The sequence below is a fragment of the Electrophorus electricus genome, chromosome 24, assembly GCF_041902795.1.
Source record: "Electrophorus electricus isolate QZ-2024a chromosome 24, ASM4190279v1, whole genome shotgun sequence".
Taxonomy (NCBI): domain Eukaryota; kingdom Metazoa; phylum Chordata; class Actinopteri; order Gymnotiformes; family Gymnotidae; genus Electrophorus; species Electrophorus electricus.
The window spans coordinates 10,780,247-10,797,546 of record NC_137520.1 but is presented as its reverse complement, the minus strand read 5'-3'; the positions used below and the strand labels follow the sequence as shown (position 1 = coordinate 10,797,546).

General features: G+C 43.7%; 1 protein-coding gene across 12 annotated transcripts in view; it reads right to left on the bottom strand.

Annotated features, from left to right (window-relative positions):
• rap1gapa (RAP1 GTPase activating protein a) overlaps positions 1-17,300 on the bottom strand; it is a 73,823-nt gene that overhangs the window by 9,053 nt on the left and 47,470 nt on the right. For 7 of the 12 annotated variants that reach the window (XM_081706853.1, XM_081706852.1, XM_035522508.2 and 4 more), the window contains 15 exons: positions 11,770-11,805; positions 10,314-10,361; positions 9,693-9,731; positions 9,412-9,597; positions 8,718-8,821; positions 8,027-8,105; positions 7,755-7,808; positions 7,418-7,501; positions 6,285-6,385; positions 5,924-6,053; positions 3,167-3,322; positions 2,729-2,800; positions 2,483-2,569; positions 2,177-2,317; positions 285-434 (listed from right to left, as the gene is read on the bottom strand). In XM_081706853.1, the coding sequence (XP_081562979.1) occupies positions 285-434; positions 2,177-2,317; positions 2,483-2,569; positions 2,729-2,800; positions 3,167-3,322; positions 5,924-6,053; positions 6,285-6,385; positions 7,418-7,501; positions 7,755-7,808; positions 8,027-8,105; positions 8,718-8,821; positions 9,412-9,597; positions 9,693-9,731; positions 10,314-10,361; positions 11,770-11,787 (1,449 nt within the window). In that variant the 5' untranslated portion in view covers positions 11,788-11,805. The remainder of the gene's footprint in view (positions 1-284; positions 435-2,176; positions 2,318-2,482; positions 2,570-2,728; positions 2,801-3,166; positions 3,323-5,923; positions 6,054-6,284; positions 6,386-7,417; positions 7,502-7,754; positions 7,809-8,026; positions 8,106-8,717; positions 8,822-9,411; positions 9,598-9,692; positions 9,732-10,313; positions 10,362-11,769; positions 11,806-17,300) is intronic. The other 5 variants (XM_035522513.2, XM_035522512.2, XM_035522510.2 and 2 more) reach the window with 3 other exon arrangements.

Genomic DNA, 17,300 nt, shown 5'->3' with positions numbered 1-17,300 from the left:
AAAATGAATAAACTGGCCACTTGTGTCTTTTTTGTAGCTCACCTATTAAATGTTAGTCTTATTTTGTTTGCACTTATTTGGTTTGTCTTCACTGTGTTAGAATCTGTTTAGAGAGGATCTAACTCTTTAAATGGGATAGCAAGGCAGTTCCCGATCTAGCAACTGCTGGTGTGTGAGGGTGTGACTGGTGGGGTGAAGCACACTGTGGGTGAGTGTGGTAGGGCTGGGAATGAGGACATCGTTCACCGCATCTCGAGGCCAGAGGGGCGGGACGCATTACTTACTATCCCGGGAATTTTGGGGGTCTCTGGTGAGTGGAGGCGATGGCCGTTGTTGCTGTGGGTAAAACTGCCGCTGTGACTAGAGGAGACTGGGTGCTTCCTGCTACTGAAACCCAAGGTGTCCAGAGAGTGGCTTCTGCTGCGCATCACCCGCTAAGGGTCGGAGAGAGACATGGGAGGAGACATTGTGAGCGAGGCGCAGGGCAACGCAGGGGCCCACCTCAAGGGAGCCGCGAGCCACGAAGCCGAGGGGAAAGGGGAAATGTGTGAAAAGCCAGACCCTTAGTTAGCGAGGACACCCGGCAGAGCTGAAGAGAAGGTGAGAGCCATCACCGAATGTAGCGTCGAGGAGAGTTAAAGCTCTGCGAGTACAGAGAAACCGAATGGAAATGCATGCAGGCTACAATCAGGCAGTAAGGTTAAAGGAACAGGGCAGAGCAGGACTGTGATTCTGATTAATCAGTTCATGCTTAAAGGGCCCCCCATCATAGAAAATGGAATTTCCCTCACTGTACTGAAATAAAGAATTTTTAATTAATATGTAAATATGACTATGTAACTATGTATATGTAAAGTTCCAAAACACGCCATTCATTCCTCCAGTCCATATTTGTAATTTAAGCTGCAGAAAAAAGCTCATTCTGAAATCACAGTTTCTCTGAATTCCCAAGAACAATTTCATTTACATATCTCTACCCATTTCTTTTAGCCCCACCTACTGGCATTGTAGTACTTAGGCATGTTTCAGCTCAAAGTGCTTTTTCAATGAGGCACATTACATGGCATGGCAGCCAATCAGATTTTAAATCTGTCTTAAAGGCGCTGTAACAGAAATGGCCTGCAAGGGATAAAGAAAGGTCAGAAAATGGTTGAGTAAAATGAATTCTGACTATTTTTTGGAATAGAAAGCTACACAAACTTTGCAAGTAGACAACTAGGAAAAATATAAACTAAAGTAAAAATGTAGGATATGGGCCCTTTAAGTCCTGGGTAACTGCCGTATCCACCGACTAGCACCAGTAATACCACTGAGGTGGACATGCTCAAGGGCACATCCTCTCATATAACAATCCCAGCCCCAGGTTCTTGTTGGCTCATTGTAAACTATATAGATATACATTGAGCATAAGTTGCTTAATGTGTGTTTATTTAACAAAATAATTTTATGTAACTGTTAAGACACCAATTGAGAATACAGCGGAATATCAGTTGAACAGGGTATCAAGATTACTGTTTATTGCTCAGGTTATGTAAGTGCTGTGAACACATATATGCAATTGATTTGGGTACCAACATGAAAGGTATTCTGACTGCTAAAATGTTCTTCTACAATATACAACTCATAAAAGAACCCATTAAAAAGAAGGTGCTACTGTAATCATCGGCTCACTGGATTACATCTACTACAGTGTGTTAAAAGGAATAAGCACTAAACACATGACTATTACAGCACTGTAAAATCTGTTGAGCAACGAAGCGATTACTGAATAGTTGTTGTACAGAGAATTCTGACTCTGCACCTCAATCCAGGAGGGGATGTGTTACTAACGGAGATCAGTAGCAATCGCCATTTACACACGGCACAAAGAAAGTCTGACTTACTAAGCAGCCTGGCAGCAAAACCAGTGCAGTGACTAAGGTATGAGTTAGCCTGACTAAAGACGACGTAAGCTCACAGACACGACTATGTAAGAAATCCCAGCACAACAGCTACCCATTGCACCAAGCACACCAACACTGGTAAATGTAGTCCAGGTGGTGGACACAGAAAAGTAGGCCAGTATGGTACTCATATGGTAAGGAGCTTAGTCTGGCCCAGCTACTCTCAGCGCCGATTACCACAAGGAACCTGCGGGGAGGCAGGCACATTGCACGGCCTTGCTGGGCTGGGTTACCTTAAAGGATTCGAAGAAGCCTCCTCCGCCCCCTCCTCCGTTTTCCAGTTTGTCCTCGTCTCCGCCCAGACCTAGCATGGATTGGCTGTTGATATGCAGCTCTTCATACAGCGTCTCGAGCAGGGCTGCCCTCGTGCGCTCCTATCCAACCACCCCACCCCCAAACACACACAAACACACACACACACACACACACGTGCGCACAAACAACAAGCAGCACATTATATATCTAAATAAATGATGGACAAATGTCTGATGCTGCTAATCTAATACAGATGTCTCAAATCCAGGTGTTTTGTAGATCACCTCCAGTTTGGCAAACTTCTCTGCTTTGTAGCAGGCATACTCGGCGTTGATCAGCTTAGTAAACAAGAACTCCTGAAATTCTGGTCCCTAAGGGACAGAGAGAAATGGCGAGAAAAGAGCACAGACATTTGCTGAACTGGGAAAATGCAACAAAGGAAGAAAAAAACAACAACACACACCACCACAATTTGCATTTATTAGCGCTAAACATGCTGCCTGATCTTGGTATGAATTTGGTCGACTTACTTTCCTGAAAATGGCAGGATCAGGCAGGGCCGGTCCAAAGAATGGGACATCATCTCTGGCTGTCACTGACACCTGCACCGGTGGGTACACATGAAACACACTTCGACCCGAATCCCCCCGCAGAACCATTTGTGGCTCTTCCAACTGTTTCCTAGAAACTGCGAATAATCTTCAAGGAAGGACTACAAGAAGCATCACAAATGTTATCCTAACTTGGACATCTGGTTTATTTGAGGACACAGTTACAGAACAGAGTAGAAAAAGTGTGATGCTGCTGCTGCTGCTGTTCAATTTCCCCTCGGACTCGAACCCTCATGCCGTCAGGCTTCAGAGCTGTTCCGCAAAGAACACTAAGGAGCCACTCAGGTGACGGCAGTGGTGCAGATGCCCCATGCTGAAGGAATGTGGTGTCCAGCTGTTTGTCTCTGGATATTGTACCTTGTACAGGACATTGTCAGAGCAGGCGTTCTCCACTTGCACCACAATGTAGGCATGCAGAAAGTTCGACGCAATCATGTCCGGCACAAAGGGAGTGTTCTCTTCTTGGAACACAATGGCTACAATATCATTTCCTATATGCCTCTTTCTCTGGAGCTGTAACAGAGAGAAAGACACAGACAGACACATATGGAGAAACAGGATTGGGACAATGAATAAGTAAAAGGCACAAACAGCAGTCATTATCTATTTTTTACCCTCCTAGCTATGCTTGTCAAATTTTTCGTATAATTTTGTCTGACAAAACATGTATCCCTTTGGTTTTTCAATACTCACTTGTATTAATTCACAAAACAGCTGTACACATTAAACGGATGGCCTATTGAAAAGCTATTACTAAGGTAACAATGTTGAAAAATAAATTACGTGTAAATTTCTGGTTAATCAGATTTTATATTAGAACAAACAAATGTTCCCATGTTTCAAAATGAGCTAAACCCAACAGATGGAACAAGGGGAGGCTAATCCTGTTGGCAAAAGGCACGTCTCATTCAAACTAATGTATAACAACGTGGAAAAACCTTTTACTCTGTCGCATCTAGCTACTGCTAGGCTCTGGTGAGGCCGTCTCTCAGCTTCAGTGGGAATGGCACACAAACCAAAAAGACTAATGGACACAGACAGGTCGCGCGAGCAGTAATAATCAAGGTGACCACAGTTGACTAAAATATATACTAATACGTGCCTAGAAAGAATGCGCAATGATTTCTATCATAAAATGATTTATAACATAAAGCTGTTTTTTAAAGGTGTTAATTACACTGCTTCACTGTGACATTAGTTGTATTTAATCATTTGATATGGCTGAGTCGTGCTGTAGTGTGCTGTGTTGTTGACGTGGCAGTTTGGAACGAGCATGAGCATGTATGTATATGTGTGTGTGGATGTGTGTGTTTCATACAATTGTGCATATGGTGACCTGGAGAATCGAATCACAATGGCATTCGATAAACACGACTGCATTAAGCAAAAATGGAAATACATTAAGACACAACACAAATGCATTCAGCAAAAACACAACAGTACTGTTTTTGTACACAAACAGTACAAACATTGGTGCATTTGTGGAAACAAAAACTCACTGCACTGAAAGGCTAAGTGGCGTCCCATTAACTTTAAGCCACAACACAGCAGCGTTAACCACAAGAAGAAGCATTTTCAGAATCGCTACATTTGCTCACAAATTGAGGTGCTGCTGGTCACTGTCACGGGATGCTCCTCCCCACATGAGTCACGTGGTATGGCCTGCCGCGAGCAGGGGGATTCACATGTGTCGTGACCACGCGCTCTGGGATTGCACACACCTGCGCAGGGTTTGCTGTTGTTTGTCTGTCTGTTTAAACCCGCTCAGTGTGTGCACCGCTGTTGGTCATTATCACTATGTGTGTGTGTTGCTGTCGATCTTCGTAGCTGTAACGTTAGTTTGTGTATGTGTTCTTCGTTTAATGTTAAGTGTATAACCGTACTAGGAGCACTTCATGCATAAAAGCTACCTCACGGAAAGTTATTACCTGAAAACATGCTGTAGCCTGACGTTAATGTTATTATCTTAAGTTCTGTGCTTCATCACAGTTTGTTAGCCAGAAAATCACTATAGAGCCCAAACCCTATATTAAATAACATTATTTAAGCTAAGTAATTTATAGCAAGAATGTTAATAAATCAGTACCAAATGCATAATTTGATTGCATAATTCCACAATCTTCACACATTTGTGGAAAAAGCTAACACATATTGGCCAGGAGTACTTCATTTGTGAGTGACCTCAAATATAGTGTTTTTGAAAATGGTTGTGTGTGCTTCCTCAATGCACTCTTTTTCACAATTTGTGTTTACTTCCTAAACGCTGTTGTGATTGAACTCTCTGGGCCACCATACCTTACATACTTGTGTAAAAGGGTTGGGCGATATGGCTGCAAATTAATTTTGCAAATATTTTTACCTGAATTGCAATACTTGATAAGTCACAACTTTATCTCAAAATGCCTTAGTGACTGGAGACAAGCTTCATACAGTGTGATTTTACAAGTTTGGTATAGTTTCTTTACATAAATAATAGAGAATGGGTTATAGGATTTGCAAACAAAGCTCTCCATGTTGACAACGATGTGGAGCCCCCAAAGCATCAACCAGCTCTCTAGTCACCATTTCACGCACTTATACCTTTGAACCCATGCCACAATACTGACTTTGATTTTTCAAAAATATTGAATCGCTACATTTCTAAAGTTCTATTGACCAGCAAGGTTTTATTCTGCACACTTAGGCAGGGAGAGTGGTAGGCACTCTGTAGGCTCTGAGAGAGCGCAAGAGAGAGAGAGAGAGAGAGAGAGAGAGAGAGAGAGAGAGAGAGAGAGAGAGAGAGTGTGAGAGAGAGCGGGGGGGGGGGGGCGCTTTGGCACTGGGTGACATGGAGCAGGAAGAAGGTCATTCTGTGCATGGTGCCAAAACAGCCAGCCCAACGGGAGTGAGGGTCAGAGCAGGGTGTCTGGCCATAAGGCTTGTGGCTTGTGTCTGTCTCAGGCTGACAGGTTAACCTTATATGAAAATGGTTCAAAACAAAGCATCACTGCCAAAAGGTTTCAACTAAAGCGTAGCTCTAGCCAGTAGAGTATTGGACAGACAGTGTAGTCTGCTAATTGAGAGACATTCCACAGTGCAGAGGCTCTTGAGGAGGGACTGGAAGAAGACACGCACCTGTTGCATGTCTCCCTCTGTGTAGGGGAGCTTTGTGGACACGTGGAACATCACTTCCTTGCTGTGGAAGTTGTGGTAGACCGATTCCATGCCTGTCTGCCCGTGTGTCACATCCAAGCCACCTCGAAAACTAGAACAGAGGCAAGGAGTACAGCCAATGAGACTATTACAGTTTAATTCACTTCGTCAGAAAAGATGCAAAAAAGATTTCACTGACATGACACGGGTGGGTCAGCATTACGGAGCTAAAGGTTGATCTAAATTTGAACTCCAGACTTCTATGGTATTGATACTGAAAAGAGTCAGGTTGGTGTGCAGCCTATCAAAATAAGGAGGACTAAAGCATGACTTGGCTTCTTACCCTTTGAAGTCATGGAGCTCGATCTTTTGTCCCAGAAACTCCAAAAACTCCACAAAGGCAGGGCTTTCCAAGTTATTCCCAAACAGCTCCTCCTCTGATGTCTGCATGGATAAAAATACATCACAATGTTTGCATTCATGATAACCACTGAAATACAACAGAAAATTCACAGGAAGTCTTTGTGACACCCCAAATGCTCCATTAATTGTATGAATCAGTGAACAAATATAGAAGTGTTCCTGCTTTTGAGACGGGTCATTACAATTACAAGAGAACATAATGACATGGCTTTTGTTAGAGAGCACAAAATCTGATATTCAATAAATGCTAAATGCAACGAACCTTTTCAAACAGCATCAACAAACAACTTGAGAAAGACAGAAAAAAAACAAAAAAACATGCCTACTCACAACATTAGCAAATCTACAGGGTTGGTTCATTATGATTCCCTGTGGGACAATTAGCCTAATTAAATTGCTAATATTGCTAATTGCTTTCCTGGAGAAACATAGTGTCCCATTTAGTGAGGCCAGGGGATGTGTGGGTGGAGGTGTGTAGACGGACTTAGAGAGGGTCTTTTTAGGGCATGATAAGGTGTAGGTCTCCTGATGAGCTTTTGGTAAGTGCCGATCAACAGGAGTGAGAGGAAACAGCTTTTTCAGTGGTTGCCTCCTCACGAAAGCCCCCGCCCCCTTCCACCATGCTAACGCTAAAGGTGCTAGCTCTCCAGGGCTCTCTCTCTTTCTCCCTCTCCTGCTGCTGCCCCTCTCGCCTCCCACCTTAAAAGGTCAAGGAGATGGCCAATGCCTTCAAGCCTCTACCAGGCCTCGCTACGAACAATACCTTTATCATTTTAATAAGAGGTGAGCAGAAGTGGCATTTGTGGCCGTGATATTTCTGGCTTGTTCATTCAAAAGGAAGTATTATATGAAGAGGACTTGTCATCGTGGAGTGTGTTTGTTCATTTTAAAAGCCTTTTTGTCAGTGGATGGGGCATCTGGGTGGTATTTGAATGACAGCTTTGTTTGATCACAGAGTAAAATACTTAAAATAGACTACAAACAGGCGCATAATGCTGTGTCAAATCAGTTATGCAGGACACCAGGAGGATACCGAGCCCTCAGAGGACACACCTGTCCGAACGTCTGATAAATCACTCCAAACTTGAAGTTGTTGCTGATGACATGTTCATCAAAAGTGACAATGAGCCTTGAAGCCTGCAGGACAAACCAGAAAGAACTTGGAATTGTTAGCATGAACATCGCGTGGCAACGAGGGAGAGCGAGAAGCATGCCGTGCTCCCTCGCTGCTCTGACAACTCCCGACAGCAGGCTTAATTAAGAAGGACAATTTATCACCCGGGCCTGGGATGGCAATTCCCAAATTACAAGCATTCTTTAATTGTAGTTGGACGACGCAAGCAGAGCCACTGATTGAAGGGCTAAATGCGTGCGGCGAGGAGCTGCCTACCTTTGGGTAAAGCACAGGGAAGAAGCGGTCCACGGTCACCTCCTCACACACCAGCTGGGAATAAGAACGGAGGGAAAATGCTGATTGATTTTTTTGCTTTTGTTCTCACTGTTTGCCGTGGAAGTGAATGCGATGCCTGGGGCTCTTTTGTCAGGGGCGCTGGGACCGAACCCATCGGTCTTGTCATTCCGAGTGAATGATGATAAATTACAATGGCAGGATGGCGGTAACGAAAAGCTCTGCGCTCCTGTGACCTTGTGTCTCGCTCTCACCTTGGCCATCTGGACAATGTTGGGGAATTCAGTCAGACAAGATATTGGGATCACATCATGATAAGTTTTCAATTTGGTCCTGGGAAAGAGGAGAGCCATTTGTTAACTCAAGACAGAAACTGCAGGGCAGCAGGTCATATTGTCATTGTCTTCCTGACATTACCGAGAAACACGTCAATGGAACTTACATGAAAGTGAAATGTTAGGTATCGCAACTGGTGGAATTGTAGAGATGCAACGGCCTTTCTCATCATGTGGTTATATTAAGTGTCAGTGTGGTTGCTGTAACTATGTCACATGGGTAAGATGGCAGTAATGTCCTGCGGTTGTCCGTCTGCCCACGCGTTGGCCTAATGTCGTCCATCTGGAGTCTGAAAGGATGGGGCTGCGGACATGCTGCCCATGTAATCTCATGGGAAAACTATGTGATGGAGGGGGGATATTACTGTCACCGGATATGACTCATGGCTTTCAGAGGACTGACAGTGCCACGTCCAGTGTGATCTCCACTTAAAATGTAAATGCTTTCCAAACCAAGCCAGTGCGGGCGGAGAGCATTTGTCAAAGGCGTAGCTGTCACTGGCCTCCTACTGCTGCAGAGTGGGGCAACTGTGGAAGTCTAGGGGAGAGAAAGAGCGAGCGCGGAGGAGGGGCAGAGAGGTATGTGGGCAGTATGTGGTATGGGGGCTACCTGAGCATGAGCCGGAGGTGTTCCTGCTCTCCGATCACTTCATATTTAACAGAGAAGACCAGGTGGCCCAAAGCGCTGTCCACAGTGTAGTAATTAAAGTGCTCCTAATGACAGAGCAGAAGGCAGAAGTGAGAGAGCACACTTCCTTGGAGACACACACCCACAGCCTTCAAGACACGCAGACTCACACGCACATGCTCACGCAGGGCTGGCAACACGGGAGCCGCACATTTCTTAAAAATCCTTTCCAAGGGCTCACCGCTGTCACTTCTCATACCGCTTCTCATTCTCATGCATTATGGAGATTTTATTCAATTTCATAGCATTACGCTAATCTAAAAGCAAACCTAAGTAATTGACTCAAAAGGCAAATCTAATACGTCTTCATTAGAACCATGTTCTATGGCATGTTTGGTTAGGTCCCATATGTTTACTGAAAGTAAGTGAAAGTTGTGGATATCCACACAGTAAAGTCAGATATGGGCCTTCTTGTCTTTTCTTAGTATATTGTATTTTCCCATCCTCGTGAGAGTTGTTTTTTTCTTTCCGAACGCAAACATCCCTGCATAAACGCAAAATACAAGCAGCCGAAAAGGTCAGGAGGGATACAAGCTCCCTGCGAGTGCTGCGAACCTGTCTGCTGGGTTTCAGCGTTTGAGCTGCGTTTTAGCAGCTTGCAGTGTGTGAAACTCACCTTGCCCAGGAACTGTTTCCTGTAGATCTTGGCGGTGGTGTTGCACTCCAGCTTCAGGCAGGACATGGGGGAGGGAAGCAGCGTGGGGTCGGTGCCGTTGCTCAGCTTGTGATTGGTGCCTTCGATCCAGTAGCCCCCGAATTGGGGCAGCAGGATGAGGGGGAAGGGGCTCTTTCTGCCCAACACCTGACACAGCAAGCATACACACATATGTGAAGCTGGGTAGGAGGCATATAAAAACGGAAAGTGATAGTGGCTGCTCATACTGGACCCTGCCCTACCTCATGGACACTGGGGTATGGGATATAGTCCTCCTCAGTCTAATGAATACAAACACAACCAAACACAGATCATTTCTTGCATTTTTTTAAAAAAAATAACATTTAAAAGCCTGGAGTTATAGCTGAAAAACAGATAATACTTAATGCTGGAAAAACACAATATTAAAAAAAAAAAAAAAAGATTCACACATATGATGCTTAATGATAAATGGTTCCTATTAAATCCTCAAATGCACTTAAAAAAGGTTGTGTCAAGCTAAGCATGTGCTGCATTGGCCAATAAATGAATCACTCTCACTTCTTCTAATAAAACACTTCACTGCCAAAATGATTCACTGTTCACATCAACTCATTTTAGTAAAAAAGGCCCCAGGACCGGGCATATTGTTCAACGCCGATTCATCTCATTTGACTGCAGCTCTATTAGCTAGTGTCTGGGAGAAGGCTTTGCCGTGTCTCAGCGCAGTGCTTGTCGGCAGGACTGATACCTGACCCTCCCGTTTGAAGCTGTCTGCAGGTCAGATAAGACTACCAGCTTGTGATCCTGAGACAATGGTAGCCTCTGTGTTGGGTTCTCGTGTGCAGCTGTGGGTGCAAGACGATGGGAGAAGGTGAAGGTACCTTGAGGGGGGGAGGAAGGGCACACCTCTGTTCATCCATTCTGTTGCTCTGAAGGACACAGATAAAAGCAAAAGTAACAAACCTGTCAGCGTGGTCTTTAGCCAGCACACTACTGATCAACCCGCCATGCCACGTTTAAGGGGAAAGGATTTAGAAGCTTTTCATTAGCAAAACATTAATATATCAGAACACTGATTGCTTCAAAAATAAAATAAAATAAAATAAAAATCAATAAAATGTTACACATAAATATTGATTAATTGCTTAAAAATTCAATAAAATGTTATGGGGTTGTGTACCGCGTAATGAAATATTGCGTATAATAAAATGTAAGTAGTTCATTAGTTACATTTCCTGTTATTCACAGATCACATTGAAAGGCAGGTGCTGCTGCTGCAGAGAAATATTCTAAGTATGTAATTACTGGAAGAAAAGAATTCAGAGTAACAGAGAGAAAGAATCCTACATATACGAAGAATCTGATGATAACGCAACCAAATGACAATCTCTGTACAAGCTCAAAACATAATGAGTAGCAATAAGCAGACATAAGTAATGCTACCTAAAATACTAAAATAATTAATAATGAATAACAAAACAAGGATATGTGAGTCAGCAGAGAGGGAGGGTATAGTAACATGAGTTGAGTATACAGAAGATTCTTGAGTTTCTCATTCCATCCAACCATACTGCCAAACACTGTGTACATCAGCTAAAATAAGACATAATGGGCAAAAATCTAAATTATAGTTCAGCATTGTGACTAGATAATTATACCCTTATGTCACTTCCATAGCCTGCAGCCTTGCAGAGGTCTGCAGGTTTCAGGAGAGGCCCTCCGACTGAGCAGGGCCCTGGCTCTGCTACACGGGGGTAGTCTGAGCTCTGAAGCTACTGATAGTTGGGACTGTATTTGAAATGCAAGAAAACTATTTAGAGAATTTCTGAACTTTCTGACAATTCTTTCCAGCGCTGTATCTTCCTCATCATGTGGTAGCAGCTGTGTCGTGCCATAGTGTGATGTCTATGACATGTATGCTGCCATTTGTCCCAGATTGTATCTTTTAAAAGAATCATTTCTGTTATAGATATTCCAGCTACTTTCCAGCCATTCCAGATCATAAAGGATTATGGGACGCTTACTATTCTCTAGGGGTGACACCAGTCTGTGACAGCTGAATGGTGACAGCGACTGACTGGGAGTAAACCTGCTTTCATTTACACCCGTTACCCAGGAATGCTGTCACTACAGTGACCACTAATCCTGAGAGTGTTATGCATTCAAACTCCAGGACAAAGTGACGACATAGTACTCTTATTATCTGCTTCATTTGACCTTCACGAGAAAGTGAAAAACACAAGTGTGAGGCAGTAAACAATGCCGAGAAGCAGGTTCAGGGTTAGCGGCAGATGCCTAAACTCGTGTGCACAGAAAAATCAAAAAGAAATACGTTACCTGCATCCTTTCAATCATTGCAAATAAATCAGTAGTCTGAAAAAGGGGGAGAGGAAATTAAATGAGTGACGTGACTCATGACTCACACTGAGATGTGAGAGACGAGCTATGGATATCCCACTGAGACGTTGCCAAGTGTGGTAGCTTATATTTCCCCTTATACTTTCATGGAGATCTTAAAATCACTGCTGTTACATAAATCTTCCCACTGCATGGCATGACAGACTGCTGTTAATTCAGAGATCCATAGTGCTTCAGGAAACCCCTTGCTTAGTAGCTTGGGGGCTTTTGGTGGCATTCTTTCCTTATCCTATATTATAAGGAGAATTGTTCCAGTAAGCTCTTTAAACTAAACCTTCCATATCTTTCCTTATCAGACTCACTCATCTTTGCCATTATGTCACAACTGGGTGCATGGCTCTCACCTTTTCCTGAGTTCCCTTATAAATACAAGTAACTTGTCTTCTCCTTCAGGATGAGGAACACACATCGGTAGACTGTGCACACGGTATCAGTGCATTTCACATTGCTGCCAGAGTACAACTCCCTTTACTGCCATACACAATTCACACGTCATAATTCAGTCCAGGATCTGGGAGAGACCCAAAGATAACACTGGAGAGCAGAAGCACCAGTCTCATGCGTGCAGAACGAGATCTGCATGAACTTCTCCTTGCAGGCCTGAGCAAACAGATTGTATACTGCACTGCTTTGTTTGAGTACATTATGCCAGTCCTCCGCCATATGCAAACAGACCCTATTACTGCCTTAAAAACAAACATCAGAGAAATTTAGCCACACTGGGCAAAATACCAACATCACAAGCTCACTAGGAGGGGGAGAAAGAGAGAAAGAGTAAGTGTGTGAGTGTGTTTGCATATATCTGAAGCTGATGACCCACTTACTGTACTTCATTACACAGCTTTCACACACCTCTCACTTGTCAAAAAAAAAACCAAAAGAAAAAAAAACCTGCAACAGCAAACACTGCAACAGCAGAGTGGTTTTAACAAAACATAATGTGCTTCAAAAAAGCTCACGGGACCCTCCTTCAGTAAACACTGCAAGAGCAATAAACACTCACTGCTTTCAAAGCACACCAAGCAAAGCCATTGGCTGTACCTACTTAAAACTATAAACACTGAAAAATATAGGTAAATTCATTGGTTGGAAGGAAACAATGACATTTCACTGCATACAATATCATCTGGTCGGCACACACTGTACAACACATCATGCCCAGTACAGAAGACATTGCAACTGAAAGTTGGCACTAATCTATTGTAGCAGTTGTAGGAGATAAAAGAGCAGCAATTGTAGGTGGTTTTTATTAGTACAACTGATCTCCAGTAATTAGGAATAGGTCTTTTGTTTGCAGTGGTCAGACAGACCCGGGCAAAGAGATAGGAAACTTGAATTTGTCATGTGTACTCAGATGCACAGAAGCAATTCTTATCCCTCACTCTCGTTTTCTGTTGTGTCTGACTTCTGTTACATCTTATATGTTTACTTACGGTTCCAGGCTTTTCCCAGTGTCCTACTGTCACGTGGAGAGGACTTAAATAGATGTGTCGACCTTTTGTGGCCATACTGACGTAAAGTCCAGTGTCTCGACCAAGGCAAAGAGAAGTCCTTTACTTCCAGTCCACTTTAGTTTAAGCTGTTGTCCAGAAATGTTTTTAAGGACCAGTGAGGATACTGTCCTCTTTCCTCAAGAGTGAGAAGAAAAACCCAGGCTGGAGTGGTGTGGAGTGTCCCATCACAGCAGAGCGAGGCAGCCTCTGATGGTCAGCGTGGCTCCGGTACAGCCATCCTGAGTGTGTGCGTGTGTTTATGTATGCATGCGCGTGTGAGTGTGTGTGCACGCCTTGTGTGAGGTGTGTTTCTGCAACCTGTGCTCCGGATGTGTGTGTGTTTCTTTGCACAAACATGCTGTCGTCTGTCATCTGTGCTGCAGACTGCCAGTGTCTCAGCGTTTTTCCTGGGAACTGGCAAAGAAGGGCTTGCACTCCCCTCTCGTGATTAGCAACTTGCTTGCCACATTTTGTTTCTGGCGCTCTCTCTCTCTCTCTTTTTTTCTCTCTGTCTAGTGGAGGTGGATCTGAGGCTCAGGTTATGCTCTCTCTCAGCCAGATCAAGCAGAGCCCACCCAAGGAGACTCCGACACAGGAGGCTGGAGAGGGCACAGCGCTCCGTGCCAGGACCGGCGGAGAGGGCACAGCGCTCCGTCCCAGGACCGGCAGAGAGGGCACAGCGCTCCGTGCCAGGACCGGTGGAGAGGGCACAGCGCTCCGTGCCAGGACCGGCGGAGAGGGCACAGCGCTCCGTGCCAGGACCGGCAGAGAGGGCACAGCGCTCCGTGCCAGGACCGGTGGAGAGGGCACAGCGCTCCATGCCAGGCTTACCACTGGGCACCTCGCACAGATGTGAGATCACTCACGGGAGTCAGGTAGGGGAAGCTGGCTCCTAATTAGGGCTATTAACTAGCCTCCATGCTAATGAGCCTCCATTTACACTCACTTAAGAGTTCAATTAAGAGTCTCCACAGTCACCTCACTTAAGCAAATCACTGGATGAGAAATGGCATTACAATAAAGTGAGAAAGAGGGAGATGTGCACGTGTCTGCTATAATGAGAATTTAACACTGCACCTCCATTAAACCCATTAAACCCATGCCAATCCCCCTAACGCTTTTGCTCTTTTCCAACTGAAATGTAAATAAAATGTGAAGCGAAAAATGGACACTACCACAAAACAAGGACAGAACAGGACAAATCAAACTACCTGCTCACTAAACCTTAGCAATGAAATAGCACCCCATCCGCAGCTGGACATGTCCATCACGACTTTTTTCCCCTTCTTTTTATAAGACCTTGAGAGACATAACGTTGATGGCAAATCCGGTATTGTGGAAACAAGGAACTGCAATTAACTCATAAATGTATGTTATTCGGGGGGCATCCGGCACTGCAGATATGGACAGCAGGCACACACAGACATATTATTTGCACTGTCCAAACACTGAAGGCTCAGTGCAATAGGATCAATATCAGCCCCATCTCTTGTACACAGTGGCCATCTAATCTTTATTTGATAACCTTCGGTAAAAAAAAGGTCCCTAAATAGATCCTTGCTGTACACAGTTTGCTCCTTATTTTACTAATTATTGTTAATGTTATATAAAAAGAAACCCTGCGATGAGTAATGAGATAAAGGTGAGGATAGAAGCTAAGGAAAAAGGTCAATTTGCCGATACAATAATTTTAATACCTGCTTCTGTCTTACAAAGAAGGTTGTCAATAATTGGATTAGCATGCTTACAAGCCAAACAGATTGATAATTATTAAAGATGAACTGATAGTCTGGATTAGAGCAAATAAAGATTGTGAGGCCTAGTTAAAGACAATAATTGTATTTGAATAACAAATAATATTTTAATAATTTTGGAATCCAGTATGTTGCAGAGTCCTTTACAAGCTATGCAAATACAGTAAGATCCTGATACATCTGTAGACCAGAATCTTAATTCCACCATCTTGTCCTCATTAACTGTGTATATCCAATATGTCTGAAAAAAGAAACAAACTAATCTTGCTGAAAACAAGCTAACCTGCCCAGTTTGCACTGGCCCCTTACACCTGTCATCAACAAAGTTCATCTTCTCTAGTCTGTTGGTTAACAATCTGCCTTGTCTTAGTGAGTGGACCATCAGGGCTACTGGAGCCCAGAAAGCTGTTATAGTGTAAATGCAAGATAGCACTAAGATGAGGCATCCCACTTGCACCGGTGGCCACACCATGCACACCAAAAAAAACACAGTCTGGAGGAGTCTGCCATTGCAAATACTACATTGTTCTGGGCCACAGTGTCCACAAATGCTAGTACTGTAATACGCAGATATAATATCACAGATATAATACATCATAGAAAGAGATTTGAGGATAATAGCTATGCAAAGAGTTCCAGCTTGTTGTTTGAAATCTTTCCTGAAAATCATGTCTAATGCTATGATTCTATCTTGCTTTCCGAAATGTTTCTGGAAAGTCATATCTAATGGATTCTCTTTGATCTATTGCTGTAAGCACTGTAAAGTCTTTGTTATTGACAGTTGCTGTTGACAGAGTCCTCATACTGTGGTGCTACCTGTAAACCTCAATATCTGATTACTGCCGTACTTAATGGTGCAATCCGAGCTCAGCTATAAGTGGAGACACCATCTCAGTAGTAAATATCAATGAACAGGACAGTGGTGAATGCGAGTACTGATAATGAACAGGGCTGTCAGTTCTCAACTAGATTAAAAGGTCATCCCCAGAGACCGCTGTGATCGAATAGCACTGTCTAGAACCAGCGGTGCCTCAGAGCTGTGCACCCACTATCACAAGATCCAGAAGTCCTCTGAAGTTTTGCCTTGCTACGTTCCGAACAGAATTTCAAAGCATTTAAAGTGCATATCAATATAATGGATTTGAGACTTGACAGAAGGTTTCTAGCAGTCTTCTATGACAAAGCTTAAAACAGCTGAGGTTCTTGAAAAATGAGGTTTCTGCAGATCTGGGTGTATAGATATAAAACCTAAATTTGGTCAAGAAAAAAAAAAAAACGTTTCAGTGTAAATGGATGAAGGACTCAATTTCACTGGCAGCTTCAGTGGGAGACCATAAAATATTCTGGCTGACTGACGTCAGATCTGTTCATTTATATTGCACATGCTGGATGGCAATTTAGAAGTCAGGGTGCTTCCAGTTTGCCCTAATATTAAGGAGAACAGGTGCAGACCACAGAAAATGAATATTGTAAGGTAAGTTAAATAAATCTGTGAGAAAATAAATTGCTTTATGTTACTGCCTAATATCAAACTGTATTGATGTTTGGGTTTTTGTTGATTGGAATGACTGCTTTTTGTCACGTTTTTCCTCCACTGTTTTAATGAATTTGATTCTGTCATTCCCTGAGTTGAATGTCAGTAATAATGAAATATATGTGTGTTCGTGTGACAGCGTGAACGAGAGAAAAGTATAAAATGCATCAAGAGACCTGGGACTACCGAATCACACGCAGAGAATCATTAATTAAGGACTGACCTGATTTCGCAGTGGAGATCATGCCAATCTCATCCCTGTACACTCGAGTAAGTTCACCAGTTGTCCCCCACCCTCTCATCTGTGGCAATCACGAGACCAGGACTAATTAAATCAGCTTTCGCAGACAGTGATAATGGAGAGCTATGCTTTTAGGTTCCTCCCGCCCTTCCACGGCTAAGGTGTCTGCTGTGTTGGCCTAAGGGCTGAGTCGGGGTTCATGCCGAGGCCAAACTCCACTTCACCTGCAGATGCAGACGTGCCCCACGGGCACTGTGCCCACGCGCCACTCTCTCAGCTCACTCATGCCTTTAATTAAAGTGTCTACAGGCTGTACTCACTGCTTCTGTTGCTCATATGGGGTGGGGTTTGCTGCTCCACATGTACTGCTATAAGATGGTTTGCCCTAGTCTAACTACAGCTCCGGGGTAATGTTGCCTGCTGCCGCT